General features: G+C 45.7%; 1 protein-coding gene across 1 annotated transcript in view; it reads right to left on the bottom strand.

The window, feature by feature from the left end:
• LOC135535927 (protein FAM83G-like) overlaps nt 1–12,211 on the bottom strand; it is a 61,300-nt gene extending 49,089 nt beyond the window's left edge. The window contains 3 exon segments of the mRNA XM_064962330.1: nt 5,684–5,894; nt 11,071–11,435; nt 11,438–12,211. Of these exon segments, the coding sequence (XP_064818402.1) occupies nt 5,684–5,894; nt 11,071–11,435; nt 11,438–11,552 (691 nt within the window). The 5' untranslated portion in view covers nt 11,553–12,211.
• Nucleotides 12,212–15,514: the final 3,303 nt, after the last annotated feature.

The raw sequence follows: 15,514 nt of genomic DNA, 5'->3' as shown, positions 1-15,514 counted from the left end.
ACAACCAGACGGACAGACGGACACAAGACAGTCAGTCAGGACAACAACCAGACAGACAGACAGAGACAAGACAGTCGGTCAGGACTACACTCAGACAGACAGACAGACAGACAAGACAGTCTGTCAGTACTACAACCAGACAGAGACAAGACAGTATGTCAGTACTACAACCAGACAGACAGACAGAGACAAGACAGTCTGTCAAGACTACAACCAGACAGACAGACAGACAGACAGAGACAAGACAGTCTGTCAGAACTACAACCAGACAGAGACAAGACAGTATGTCAGTACTACAACCAGACAGACAGACAGAGACAAGACAGTCTGTCAAGACTACAACCAGACAGACAGACGGAGACAAGACAAAGACAAGACAGTCGGTCAGGACTACAACCAGACAGACAGACGGAGACAGACAAAGACAAGACAGTCGGTCAGGACTACAACCAGACAGACAGAAACAAGACAGTATGTCAGGACTACAACCAGACAGACAGACAGAGACAAGACAGTCTGTCAGTAGTACAACCAGACAGACAGACAACCGGACATACAGACAGACACAATACAGACTGTCAGGACTACAACCAGACAGACAGACAGAGACAAGACAGTCTGTCAGTAGTACAACCAGACAGACAGACAACCGGACATACAGACAGACACAATACAGACTGTCAGGACTACAACCAGACAGACAGACAGAGACAAGACAGTCTGTCAGTACTACAACCAGACAGACAGAGACAAGACAGTCGGTCAGGACTACAATCAGACAGACAGACAGAGACAAGACAGTCTGTCAGGACTACAACCAGACAGGCAGACAGAGACAAGACAGTCTGTCAGGACTACAACCAGACAGACAGACAGAGACAAGACAGTCTGTCAGTACTACAACCAGACAGAGACAAGACAGTATGTCAGTACTACATTCAGTACTACAACCAGACAGACAGACAGACAGAGACAAGACAGTCTGTCAGGACTACAACCAGACAGACAGACAGAGACAAGACAGTCTGTCAGGACTACAACCAGACAGACAGACAACCAGACATACAGACAGACACAAGACAGTCTGTCAATACTACAACCAGACAGACAGACAACCAGACATACAGACAGACACAAGACATTCTGTCAGGACTACAGACAGACAGACGACAGACAGACAGACAGAGACAAGACAGTATGTCAGTACTACAACCAGACAGACAGACAGACAGACATTTACATTTACATTTAAGTCATTTAGCAGACGCTCTTATCCAGAGCGACTTACAAATTGGTGAATTCACCTTCTGACATCCAGTGGAACAGCCACTTTACAATAGTGCATCTAAATCATTAAGGGGGGGGTGGTGAGAAGGATTACATCCTATCCTAGGTATTCCTTGAAGAGGTGGGGTTTCAGGTGTCTCCGGAAGGTGGTGAGACAAAGACAAGACAGTCTGTCAAGACTACAACCAGACAGACAGACGGAGACAAGACAAAGACAAGACAGTCGGTCAGGACTACAACCAGACAGACAGGAGACAGACAAAGACAAGACAGTCGGTCAGGACTACAACCAGACAGACAGAAACAAGACAGTATGTCAGGACTACAACCAGACAGACAGACAGAGACAAGACAGTCTGTCAGTAGTACAACCAGACAGACAGACAACCGGACATACAGACAGACACAATACAGACTGTCAGGACTACAACCAGACAGACAGACAGAGACAAGACAGTCTGTCAGTAGTACAACCAGACAGACAGACAACCGGACATACAGACAGACACAAGACAGTCTGTCAGGACTACAACCAGACAGACAGAGACAAGACAGTCTGTCAGTAGTACAACCAGACAGACAGACAACCGGACATACAGACAAGACAGTCTGTCAGACAGAGACAAGACAGTCTGTCAGTAGTACAACCAGACAGACAGACAACCGGACATACAGACAGACACAAGACAGTCTGTCAGTACTACAACCAGACAGACAGAGACAAGACAGTCGGTCAGGACTACAATCAGACAGACAGACAGAGACAAGACAGTCTGTCAGGACTACAACCAGACAGGCAGACAGACACAATACAGACTGTCAGGACTACAACCAGACAGACAGACAGAGGCAAGACAGTCTGTCAGTACTACAACCAGACAGACAGAGACAAGACAGTCGGTCAGGACTACAATCAGACAGACAGACAGAGACAAGACAGTCTGTCAGGACTACAACCAGACAGGCAGACAGAGACAAGACAGTCTGTCAGGACTACAACCAGACAGACAGACAGAGACAAGACAGTCTGTCAGGACTACAACCAGACAGACAGACAGAGACAAGACAGTCTGTCAGTACTACAACCAGACAGAGACAAGACAGTATGTCAGTACTACAACCAGACAGACAGACAGAGACAAGACAGTCTGTCAGGACTACAACCAGACAGACAGACAGACAGAGACAAGACAGTCTGTCAGGACTACAACCAGACAGACAGACAACCAGACATATAGACAGACACAAGACAGTCTGTCAATACTACAACCAGACAGACAGACAACCAGACATACAGACAGACACAAGACAGTCTGTCAGGACTACAACCAGACAGACAGGCAGACAGAGACAAGACAGTATGTCAGTACTACAACCAGACAGACAGACAGAGACAAGACAGTATGTCAGTACTACAACCAGACAGACAGACAGACAGACAGACAGACAGACAGAGACAAGACAGTCAGTCAGGACTACAACCAGACAGGCAGACAGACAGACAGACAGACAGAGACAAGACAGTATGTCAGTACTACAACCAGACAGACAGACAGACAGAGACAAGACAGTCAGTCAGGACTACAACCAGACAGGCAGACAGACAGACAGACAGAGACAAGACAGTCAGTCAGGACTACAACCAGACAGACAGAGACAAGACAGTCAGTCAGGACTACAACCAGACAGGCAGACAGACAGACAGACAGACAGACAGAGACAAGACAGTATGTCAGTACTACAACCAGACAGACAGAGACAAGACAGTCGGTCAGGACTACAACCAGACAGACAGAGACAAGACAGTATGTCAGTAGTACAACCAGACAGACAGACAACCGGACATACAGACAGACACAATACAGACTGTCAGGACTACAACCAGACAGACAGACAGAGACAAGACAGTCTGTCAGTAGTACAACCAGACAGACAGACAGAGACAAGACAGTCTGTCAGTACTACAACCAGACAGACAGACAGACAGACAGACAGACAGAGACAAGACAGTCTGTCAGGACTACAACCAGACAGACAGACAGACACAAGACAGTCTGTCAGGACTACAACCAGACAGACAGACAACCAGACATACAGACAGACACAAGACAGTCTGTCAATACTACAACCAGACAGACAGACAACCAGACATACAGACAGACACAAGACATTCTGTCAGGACTACAGACAGACAGACGACAGACAGACAGAGACAAGACAGTTGGTCAGGACTACAACCAGACAGACAGACAGACAGACAGACAGACAGACAGAGACAAGACAGTCTGTCAGTACTACAACCAGACAGACAGACAGACAGTCAGTCAGGACTACAACCAGACAGACCCAGCAGGGTGGGCAGTTTGGGTTTATTAAAGGTAGACTCAGAGAGATGATGTAAATACAGAAAGCAAATGGCATAGTGGGTCAACTTCCACAACAACTAAGAGTGTTGAAGTAGAGGCTCAACTCTCTAGGCTCTTTTCTTGCCCTGACTACCACACTGTGAACAGCGTGAAGCGAAACCGTGGACGTGATTAAGTACTGTGTGTGACCGTGTGAGAGCGCAGTGTTGCATCTCGCTCATCTTAATATCTCCGGTGCTGCTCAACATCATTTCACAAAGTCTACCTTTAAGCCAGGCAAGCTCAAACACGTACAGATAAAGAATTGAAATTATTTTACAAGTATCTGAAACCCAGGTCTGGTGTGTGTGTGTGTGTGTGTGTGTGTGTGTGTGTGTGTGTGTGTGTGTGTGTGTGTGTGTGTGTGTGTGTGTGTGTGTGTGTGTGTGTGTGTGTGTGTGTGTGTGTGTGTGTGTGAGTGCGGAGTTCTCTTTAATAAGGGTGTGGCATTGGGCGGAGCAATGCCTTGTGGGTAATATTTCTGTACCAAAGGAAAATGTCCCCAGTGCAGTAAAACTAGAGATGGAGGCATAGGCGTGGGGGTGGGAGAAAATGGGGAGGGGGAGAGGAGAACAGCAGAGAGAGAAGGGGGAGGGAGAAGAGAACAGCGGAGAGAGAGAAGGGGGAGGGAGAGAAGAGAACAGCAGAGAGAGAGAGAGGGGGAGGGAGAGAGAAGAGAACAGTGGAGAGAGAAGGGGGAGGGAGAGAGAAGGAGGAGAGAGAGAGAAGAGAACAGCGGAGAGAGAAGGGGGAGGGAGAGAGAACAGCGGAGAGAGAAGGGGGAGGGAGAGAGAACAGCGGGAGAGCGAGAAGGGGGAGGGAGAGAGAAGAGAACAGCGGAGAGAGAGAAGGGGGAGGGAGAGAGAAGAGAACAGCGGAGAGAGAGAAGGGGGTAGGGAGAGAGAAGAGAACAGTGGAGAGAGAGAATGGGGGAGGGAGAGAGAAGGGGGAGAGAGAGAAGGGGGAGGGAGAGAGAAGAGCAGAGAGAGAGAAGGGGGAGGGAGAGAGAAGAGAACAGCGGAGAGAGAGAAGGGGGAGGGAGAGAGAAGAGAACAGTGGAGAGAGTGAGAGAAGGGGGAGGGAGAAAGAAGAGAACAGCGCAGCGGAGAGAGTGAGAGAAGGGGGTGGGAGAGAGAAGAGAACAGCGGAGAGAGAAAAGGGGGAGGGAGAGAGATGGGGGAGGGAGAGAGAAGAGAGCAGCGGAGAGAGAAAAGGGGGAGGGAGAGAGAAGAGAACAGCGGAGAGAGAGAGAAGGGGGAGGGAGAGAGAAGGGGGAGGGAGAGAGAAGAGAGCAGCGGAGAGAGAAAAGGGGGAGGGAGAGAGAAGAGAACAGCGGAGAGAGAGAAGGGGGAGGGAGAGAGAAGAGAACAGCGGAGAGAGAGAAGGGGGAGGGAGAGAGAAGAGAACAGCGGAGAGAGAGAAGGGGGAGGGAGAGAGAAGAGAACAGCAGAGAGAGAGAGAAGGGGGAGGGAGAGAGAAGGGGGAGGGAGAGAGAGAGAGAGAACAGCGGAGAGAGAGAAGGGGGAGGGAGAGAGAAGAGAACAGCGGAGAGAGAGAGAGAAGGGGGAGGGAGAGAGAAGAGAACAGCAGAGAGAGAGAGAAGGGGAGGGAGAGAGAAGGGGGAGGGAGAGAGAAGAGAACAGCAGGCGAGAGAGAAGGGGGAGGGAGAGTAAAAGAAACAGAGAAGACAGTAAGAGAACAGGGGAGAGAGAAGCAAATAATGTGTGTGACCGTGTGAGAGCGCAGTGTTGCATCTCGCTCATCTTAATATCTCCGGTGCTGTTCAACATCATTTCACAAAGTCTACCTTTAAGCCAGGCAAGCTCAAACACGTACAGATAAAGTATTGCAATTATTTTACAAGTATTTGAAACCCTGTGTGTGTGTGTGTGTGTGTGTGTGTGTGTGTGTGTGTGTGTGTGTGTGTGTGTGTGTGTGTGTGTGTGTGTGTGTGTGTGTGTGTGTGTGTGTGTGTGTGTGTGTGTGTGTGCGCGTGTGTGTGTGCGCGCGTGTGTGTGTGTGTGCGTGTGTTACCTTGAGGTGTCCCTGGTGCATGTTGGCTCTACAACACATGTCCAGGAAGCAGGGAACAGCAGATGTGTCGATGACGATGTAGACAGGAACTCTTCTCTTATAGGCCGCATCTAACAGGTCCTTGTAGATGTCAACATCACTAAACTGATCCATTACTACTGCTATAACCTGGAGAACAGACACACAGTGGTTATAACCCTGACCCATCTAACAGGTCCTTATGTCAACGTCACTAAACTGATCCATTACTACTGCTATAACCTGGAGAACAGACACACAGTGGTTATAACCCTGACCCATCTAACAGGTCCTTATGTCAACATCACTAAACTGATCCATTACTACTGCTATAACCTGGAGAACAGACACACAGTGGTTATAACCCTGACCCATCTAACAGGTCCTTATGTCAACATCACTAAACTGATCCATTACTACTGCTATAACCTGGAGAACAGACACACAGTGGTTATAACCCTGACCCATCTAACAGGTCCTCATGTCAACGTCACTAAACTGATCCATTACTACTGCTATAACCTGGAGAACAGACACACAGTGGTTATAACCCTGACCCATCTAACAGGTCCTTATGTCAACGTCACTAAACTGATCCATTACTACTGCTATAACCTGGAGAACAGACACACAGTGGTTATAACCCTGACCCATCTAACAGGTCCTTATGTCAACATCACTAAACTGATCCATTACTACTGCTATAACCTGGAGAACAGACACACAGTGGTTATAACCCTGACCCATCTAACAGGTCCTTATGTCAACATCACTAAACTGATCCATTACTACTGCTATAACCTGGAGAACAGACACACAGTGGTTATAACCCTGACCCATCTAACAGGTCCTTATGTCAACATCACTAAACTGATCCATTACTACTGCTATAACCTGGAGAACAGACACACAGTGGTTATAACCCTGACCCATCTAACAGGTCCTTATGTCAACGTCACTAAACTGATCCATTACTACTGCTATAACCTGGAGAACAGACACAGTGGTTATAACCCTGACCCATCTAACAGGTCCTTATGTCAACATCACTAAACTGATCCATTACTACTGCTATAACCTGGAGAACAGACACACAGTGGTTATAACCCTGACCCATCTAACAGGTCCTTATGTCAACGTCACTAAACTGATCCATTACTACTGCTATAACCTGGAGAACAGACACACAGTGGTTATAACCCTGACCCATCTAACAGGTCCTTATGTCAACGTCACTAAACTGATCCATTACTACTGCTATAACCTGGAGAACAGACACACAGTGGTTATAACCCTGACCCATCTAACAGGTCCTTATGTCAACATCACTAAACTGATCCATTACTACTGCTATAACCTGGAGAACAGACACACAGTGGTTATAACCCTGACCCATCTAACAGGTCCTCATGTCAACATCACTAAACTGATCCATTACTACTGCTATAACCTGGAGAACAGACACACAGTGGTTATAACCCTGACCCATCTAACAGGTCCTTATGTCAACGTCACTAAACTGATCCATTACTACTGCTATAACCTGGAGAACAGACACACAGTGGTTATAACCCTGACCCATCTAACAGGTCCTTATGTCAACGTCACTAAACTGATCCATTACTACTGCTATAACCTGGAGAACAGACACACAGTGGTTATAACCCTGACCCATCTAACAGGTCCTTATGTCAACGTCACTAAACTGATCCATTACTACTGCTATAACCTGGAGAACAGACACACAGTGGTTATAACCCTGACCCATCTAACAGGTCCTTATGTCAACATCACTAAACTGATCCATTACTACTGCTATAACCTGGAGAACAGACACACAGTGGTTATAACCCTGACCCATCTAACAGGTCCTTATGTCAACATCACTAAACTGATCCATTACTACTGCTATAACCTGGAGAACAGACACACAGTGGTTATAACCCTGACCCATCTAACAGGTCCTCATGTCAACATCACTAAACTGATCCATTACTACTGCTATAACCTGGAGAACAGACACACAGTGGTTATAACCCTGACCCATCTAACAGGTCCTTATGTCAACATCACTAAACTGATCCATTACTACTGCTATAACCTGGAGAACAGACACACAGTGGTTATAACCCTGACCCATCTAACAGGTCCTCATGTCAACATCACTAAACTGATCCATTACTACTGCTATAACCTGGAGAACAGACACACAGTGGTTATAACCCTGACCCATCTAACAGGTCCTTATGTCAACGTCACTAAACTGATCCATTACTACTGCTATAACCTGGAGAACAGACACACAGTGGTTATAACCCTGACCCATCTAACAGGTCCTTATGTCAACATCACTAAACTGATCCATTACTACTGCTATAACCTGGAGAACAGACACACAGTGGTTATAACCCTGACCCATCTAACAGGTCCTTATGTCAACGTCACTAAACTGATCCATTACTACTGCTATAACCTGGAGAACAGACACACAGTGGTTATAACCCTGACCCATCTAACAGGTCCTTATGTCAACATCACTAAACTGATCCATTACTACTGCTATAACCTGGAGAACAGACACACAGTGGTTATAACCCTGACCCATCTAACAGGTCCTTATGTCAACATCACTAAACTGATCCATTACTACTGCTATAACCTGGAGAACAGACACACAGTGGTTATAACCCTGACCCATCTAACAGGTCCTTATGTCAACGTCACTAAACTGATCCATTACTACTGCTATAACCTGGAGAACAGACACACAGTGGTTATAACCCTGACCCATCTAACAGGTCCTTATGTCAACATCACTAAACTGATCCATTACTACTGCTATAACCTGGAGAACAGACACACAGTGGTTATAACCCTGACCCATCTAACAGGTCCTTATGTCAACATCACTAAACTGATCCATTACTACTGCTATAACCTGGAGAACAGACACACAGTGGTTATAACCCTGACCCATCTAACAGGTCCTTATGTCAACATCACTAAACTGATCCATTACTACTGCTATAACCTGGAGAACAGACACACAGTGGTTATAACCCTGACCCATCTAACAGGTCCTTATGTCAACGTCACTAAACTGATCCATTACTACTGCTATAACCTGGAGAACAGACACACAGTGGTTATAACCCTGACCCATCTAACAGGTCCTTATGTCAACATCACTAAACTGATCCATTACTACTGCTATAACCTGGAGAACAGACACACAGTGGTTATAACCCTGACCCATCTAACAGGTCCTTATGTCAACATCACTAACTTCTTCTGAGCCTGTGATATAGTCTATAGTCTGTACTGTGTGTAGTCTACCTTCTGGGCCTGTGATATAGTCTATAGTCTGTACTGTGTGTAGTCTACCTTCTGAGCCTGTGATATAGTCTATAGTCTGTACTGTGTGTAGTCTACCTTCTGAACCTGTGATATAGTCTATAGTCTGTACTGTGGGTAGTCTACCTTCTGAGCCTGTGATATAGTCTATAGTCTGTACTGTGTGTAGTCTACCTTCTGGGCCTGTGATATAGTCTATAGTCTGTACTGTGTGTAGTCTACCTTCTGAGCCTGTGATATAGTCTATAGTCTGTACTGTGGGTAGTCTACCTTCTGAGCCTGTGATATAGTCTATAGTCTATACTGTGGGTAGTCTACCTTCTGAGCCTGTGATATAGTCTATAGTCTGTACTGTGTGTAGTCTACCTTCTGAGCCTGTGATATAGTCTATAGTCTGTACTGTGTGTAGTCTACCTTCTGAGCCTGTGATATAGTCTATAGTCTGTACTGTGGGTAGTCTACCTTCTGAGCCTGTGATATAGTCTACCTTCTGAGCCTGTGATATAGTCTATAGTCTGTACTGTGTGTAGTCTACCTTCTGAGCCTGTGATATAGTCTATAGTCTGTACTGTGTGTAGTCTACCTTCTGGGCCTGGGATATAGTCTATAGTCTGTACTGTGGGTAGTCTACCTTCTGAGCCTGTGATATAGTCTATAGTCTGTACTGTGTGTAGTCTACCTTCTGAGCCTGTGATATAGTCTATAGTCTGTACTGTGTGTAGTCTACCTTCTGAGCCTGTGATATAGTCTATAGTCTGTACTGTGGGTAGTCTACCTTCTGAGCCTGTGATATAGTCTATAGTCTGTACTGTGTGTAGTCTACCTTCTGAGCCTGTGATATAGTCTATAGTCTGTACTGTGGGTAGTCTACCTTCTGAGCCTGTGATATAGTCTATAGTCTGTACTGTGGGTAGTCTACCTTCTGAGCCTGTGATATAGTCTATAGTCTGTACTGTGTGTAGTCTACCTTCTGAGCCTGTGATATAGTCTATAGTCTGTACTGTGTGTAGTCTACCTTCTGAGCCTGTGATATAGTCTATAGTCTGTACTGTGTGTAGTCTACCTTCTGAGCCTGTGATATAGTCTATAGTCTGTACTGTGTGTAGTCTACCTTCTGAGCCTGTGATATAGTCTATAGTCTGTACTGTGTGTAGTCTACCTTCTGAGCCTGTGATATAGTCTATAGTCTGTACTGTGGGTAGTCTACCTTCTGGGCCTGTGATATAGTCTATAGTCTGTACTGTGGGTAGTCTACCTTCTGAACCTGTGATATAGTCTATAGTCTGTACTGTGGGTAGTCTACCTTCTGAGCCTGTGATATAGTCTATAGTCTGTACTGTGGGTCTACCTTCTGAGCCTGTGATATAGTCTATAGTCTGTACTGTGGGTAGTCTACCTTCTGAGCCTGTGATATAGTCTATAGTCTGTACTGTGTGTAGTCTACCTTCTGAGCCTGTGATATAGTCTATAGTCTGTACTGTGGGTAGTCTACCTTCTGAGCCTGTGATATAGTCTATAGTCTGTACTGTGGGTAGTCTACCTTCTGAGCCTGTGATATAGTCTATAGTATGTACTGTGTGTAGTCTACCTTCTGAGCCTGTGATATAGTCTATAGTCTGTACTGTGGGTAGTCTACCTTCTGAGCCTGTGATATAGTCTATAGTCTGTACTGTGTGTAGTCTACCTTCTGAGCCTGTGATATAGTCTATAGTCTGTACTGTGTGCAGTCTACCTTCTGAGCCTGTGATATAGTCTATAGTCTATACTGTGGGTAGTCTACCTTCTGAGCCTGTGATATAGTCTATAGTCTGTACTGTGGGTAGTCTACCTTCTGAGCCTGTGATATAGTCTATAGTCTGTACTGTGTGTAGTCTACCTTCTGAGCCTGTGATATAGTCTATAGTCTGTACTGTGGGTAGTCTACCTTCTGAGCCTGTGATATAGTCTATAGTCTGTACTGTGGGTAGTCTACCTTCTGAGCCTGTGATATAGCCTTCCGGACCACCTCCTTGATGTGTGTTTGTCCATCAGCTGGGGGCTGAGTGTGCACGTTGACACGTGTCACTCCTCGGTATGACACGGCGTCGGGCCAGCCCAGGTCCAGGTCGGGTATAGAACCTTCAGAGCGGTCGGGCCAGTACTGTAATGACAGTGGCCCATTGCCCCCGTCATACTCCTTCGGGGACGCGCTGCCCGCTCCAGCCTCGGCCTTGAGGTGCTCGCTTCCAGGCCGGTAGGCCTCCACGGTGCGCGCCAGCCGCAGGAGCTCCGGTTCAGACAGGAAGTGTCGGAGGTCATGTTCACTGAGGTAGCTGCTAAAGGCCTCTCGCCCCCGGTCAGCAGAGCCTCGAGCGCGAGCCGCTGGTCCTCGCTGTAGAAGAACTCGGGTTTGGACTCGGTCACGCGCCAGTTGATGTGATGCTCATCGAGACACTGCACCTGAGACAGAGCCATGGCGCTACGCTTTATCAATACCTAACTGATAATCACTGACGGATCAATAATATATAAACCCAACAGATATTACCGACCGAGTGTTACTGAAGAACATTAAATATACAATCCCACGGTTGAACCGGGAGATTTACCAAACCTTTCCTACAAGAGTTCAACTGTCTCAACTCATGTTGTATTCGTATCCGTGTACACCAGCTTCCCACGATTTGTCCCATAAAACACGAATAAGGTTTATAATAAATAAAACGGCGACTTTTCTCCTCAAAGCCGAAAGAAACCGAGACCGACTAGTTAATCAGCAGCACCATATAAACTACCGGTCGTCCAAATTGAGTCCGTGCGTCTCCTCGTGTTGTAAAACGCAATAGAATTGAGCAGAAGTATATAGTTACAGGCTGAATGTGAAATGTCTCTGTGAGATTATCACGGGTTCATCTCCCAGTGGAGCCTCAAACCACATCTCATGAACAAACACGCAGACACAGGTAAACCGGGACAAACTTCCCCACCCCGCCACGCCCGGTCGAGCACCGGGGAAGTGTGTTCGTGTGAGTCAGAGGATCTTTTCAAACAGCAGCAGCTTTAATCCAGACGGACGTGGGTGACTTGTTCAACTATTCTGATGACGAGACTCTTTTCAAAAAAAGTCTCGTCTGTCTGCGGTTAAAAAAACTTTTCTCTCGGTTCTATTGTACTGGAAGCGAGGCACTTCCTAGATCCCGTTTAGTTCCTCCAGAAAACTGTTGACAGTTGAAGCAGTTTTGAGACACAACTCTGCGGAGTTTCTTCAAAAAGTATCTTGTCCTTTTGTAGACAAAGTCCCAAATACAAAACGAACGGTTAATAATAACGATAGTTAATAACCGCTAATTATCCTGTATCGCGGAGAGATCTAGCGTGTCTGTCTGTAACTCGAGCTGTGAACTCTGTAACGGAAGCTGTTCTCACCGGGGACTCGAGGGCGGAGTGTCCGGTTAGTGGGTCAGTAAATAATAGAGAGAGAACCTAGAAACACTATAACCCCGCCTCATGTGTCGTGGCTAGAAGGTATCCAGCTTTAGTCAGAATCGACTTTTTTTGTAATTATAAAGATCACCACCGCCACTGTTATAAAGATCACCACCCCCACTGGTATAAAGATCACCACCGCCACTGTTATAAAGATCACCACCCCCACTGGTATAAAGATCACCACCCCCACTGGTATAAAGATCACCACCGCCACTGTTATAAAGATCACCACCGCCACTGTTCACACCGACAGTGTTACATTTTGGTTCACCAGAAGTACATTCATTTCCAATGGAACGAGGGTTATAATTGTGTATAGTAATCATAGACATTGAAACCAGGGTAATAATGGTGTATAATAATCATAGACATTATAACCAGGGTAATAATGGTGTATAATAATCATAGACATTATAACCAGGGTAATAATGGTGTGTATAATAATCATAGACATTAAAACCAGGGTAATAATGGTGTATAATAATCATTGTAAAAGAAATGCACACCTATTTCGGCGAGGTGCTGGCTAGCGGAGTAGAAAACTAGAAGATAAAAGAGAGCCGTTTCGACAGCCAAGCTGTCTTCATCAGGGTATAATCACAAACACTGCGGGATGACTCGTTTATATAGTGTCAAAAGACACAGGGGTCTGTAATCATGGCCAAGAGTGGCCTAATATCATTGGTTAATAATCAAATATTAAAATGGCATACAAAGAACAGCATACAAACAACTAATGGATAGCATACGATCATAGATTAATTTGACTACACAAGCTTACAAACAATTACAATGGCAAAGTCACTATAATCACAAGAATGTCTTCAGATCAAAGTCTACGTTGAGACCGAAGGGCGCAAGGGTCTTTAAATTAAAGATCCAGGCAGCCTCTCGTTTGAACAATAAATTATCAAGGTCACCCCCTTTCCTAGGGAGGGTGACATGTTCGATGTCAATATAACGCAGAGACGAAATCGAGTGGCCTGACTCCAAGAAGTGGGCCGCAACTGGGTAAGTAAAGGTTTTACACCTAGTGGTGCTACGATGCTCTGAGATACGTACTTTTAATTTGCGCTTTGTTTTACCCACATCATTACCACAAGGACAAGTTATAAGATTAATATCTGCCTTAGTGGAGCACGTAATAACACCTTTAATTTGGATCGATTTCCCTGTTTGTGGGTGTTTGAAGGATCTACATTTATAAGTGCCATTGCATTGAGCACAGCCATTACATTTGTAGTTTCCATCCAGTAGGGGCGCAAATAGACGTTGTTCAGGGATATCTTGGGGTGGTAAATCAGAGTGTACCAACTGGTCTCTGAGGCTTCTGCCCAGCGAGAATACGACCAAGGGAAGGTCTGAAAACACATTACCGATACTGTCATCGGATTTTAGAATGTGCCAATTCCCTTAATTTGTTCAGAGCACTTTGAATAGCGGGTAGTTAGAATACAAGAATGAGTCTTTTTGCGAGACTGACCTTGAAAAAGGTCATGTCTCGTTTTGTTTTGAATTTTCTCAATGGCAATATTAATCTGATCATTCTTGTAGCCCCTCTCCTTGAACTTTCTTTGGGTCTCAGTCATATTGCTGTCGAAATCTGATTGTTTTTTGCAAATTCTTTTGATTCGACAGAATCGGCTGTAGGGCAAACTGTTTCTCAAGGGAAGTGGGTGACAACTATCAGCCCCAACAAACTGCTATGATCAGTAGGTTTCCTGTAAAGATCAGTGTATAGAACATTATCTTCACACAAGATCAAGGAAACTGATTTGACGTGTGTCAGATTGCATAGTAAATCTCACATGTTCAGAACAGGAGTTAAGAAAAGCATGGAACGCCTGGAGCTGTTTGGCATCACCCCTCCGCAGAACAAAAATATCATCAATATACCGTTTCCAAATAGTGATTTGAGGCAAGAAAACATTTTTGAGAGGGTTGAAAATAGACTGTTTCTTCATGTAACCCACATACAAATTAACATAGTTAAGAGCCATGGGGTATCCCATAGCAGTACCCTTAGTTAGGAGCCATGGGGGATCCCATAGCAGTACCCTTATAGGAGCCATGGGGGATCCCATAGTAGTACCCTTAGTTAGGAGCCATGGGGGATCCCATAGCAGTACCCATAGTTAGGAGCCATGGGGGATCCCATAGCAGTACCCTTAGTTAGGAGCCATGGGGGATCCCATAGCAGTACCCTTAGTTAGGAGCCATGGGGGATCCCATAGCAGTACCCATAGTTAGGAGCCATGGGGATCCCATAGCAGTACCCTTAGTTAGGAGCCTTGGGGATCCCATAGCAGTACCCATAGTTAGGAGCCATGGGGGATCCCATAGCAGTACCCTTAGTTAGGAGCCATGGGGGATCCCATAGCAGTACCCATAGTTAGGAGCCATGGGGGATCCCATAGCAGTACCCTTAGTTAGGAGCCATGGGGATCCTATAGCAGTACCCATAGTTAGGAGCCATGGGGGATCCCATAGCAGTACCCATAGTTAGGAGCCATGGGGGATCCCATAGCAGTACCCTTAGTTAGGAGCCATGGGGATCCCATAGCAGTACCCTTAGTTAGGAGCCATGGGGGATCCCATAGCAGTACCCATAGTTAGGAGCCATGGGAGATCCCATAGCAGTATCAAATCAAATCAAATTTTTATTTGTCACATACACATGGTTAGCAGATGTTAATGCGAGTGTAGCGAAATGCTTGTGCTTCTAGTTCCGACAATGCAGTAATAACCAACAAGTAATCTAACTAACAATTCCTAAACTACTGTCTTATACACAGTGTAAGGGGATAAAGAATATGTACATAAGGATATATGAATGAGTGATGGTACAGAGCAGCATAGGCAAGATACAGTAGATGGTATCGAGTACAGTATATACATATGAGATGAGTATGTAAACAAAGTGGCATAGTTAAAGTGGCTAGTGATAC

The sequence above is a fragment of the Oncorhynchus masou genome, unplaced genomic scaffold (assembly GCF_036934945.1).
Source record: "Oncorhynchus masou masou isolate Uvic2021 unplaced genomic scaffold, UVic_Omas_1.1 unplaced_scaffold_532, whole genome shotgun sequence".
Taxonomy (NCBI): Eukaryota; Metazoa; Chordata; class Actinopteri; order Salmoniformes; family Salmonidae; genus Oncorhynchus; species Oncorhynchus masou.
Note: the sequence above shows the minus strand (reverse complement) of the source record. Positions and strands in the feature narration are given on the sequence as shown.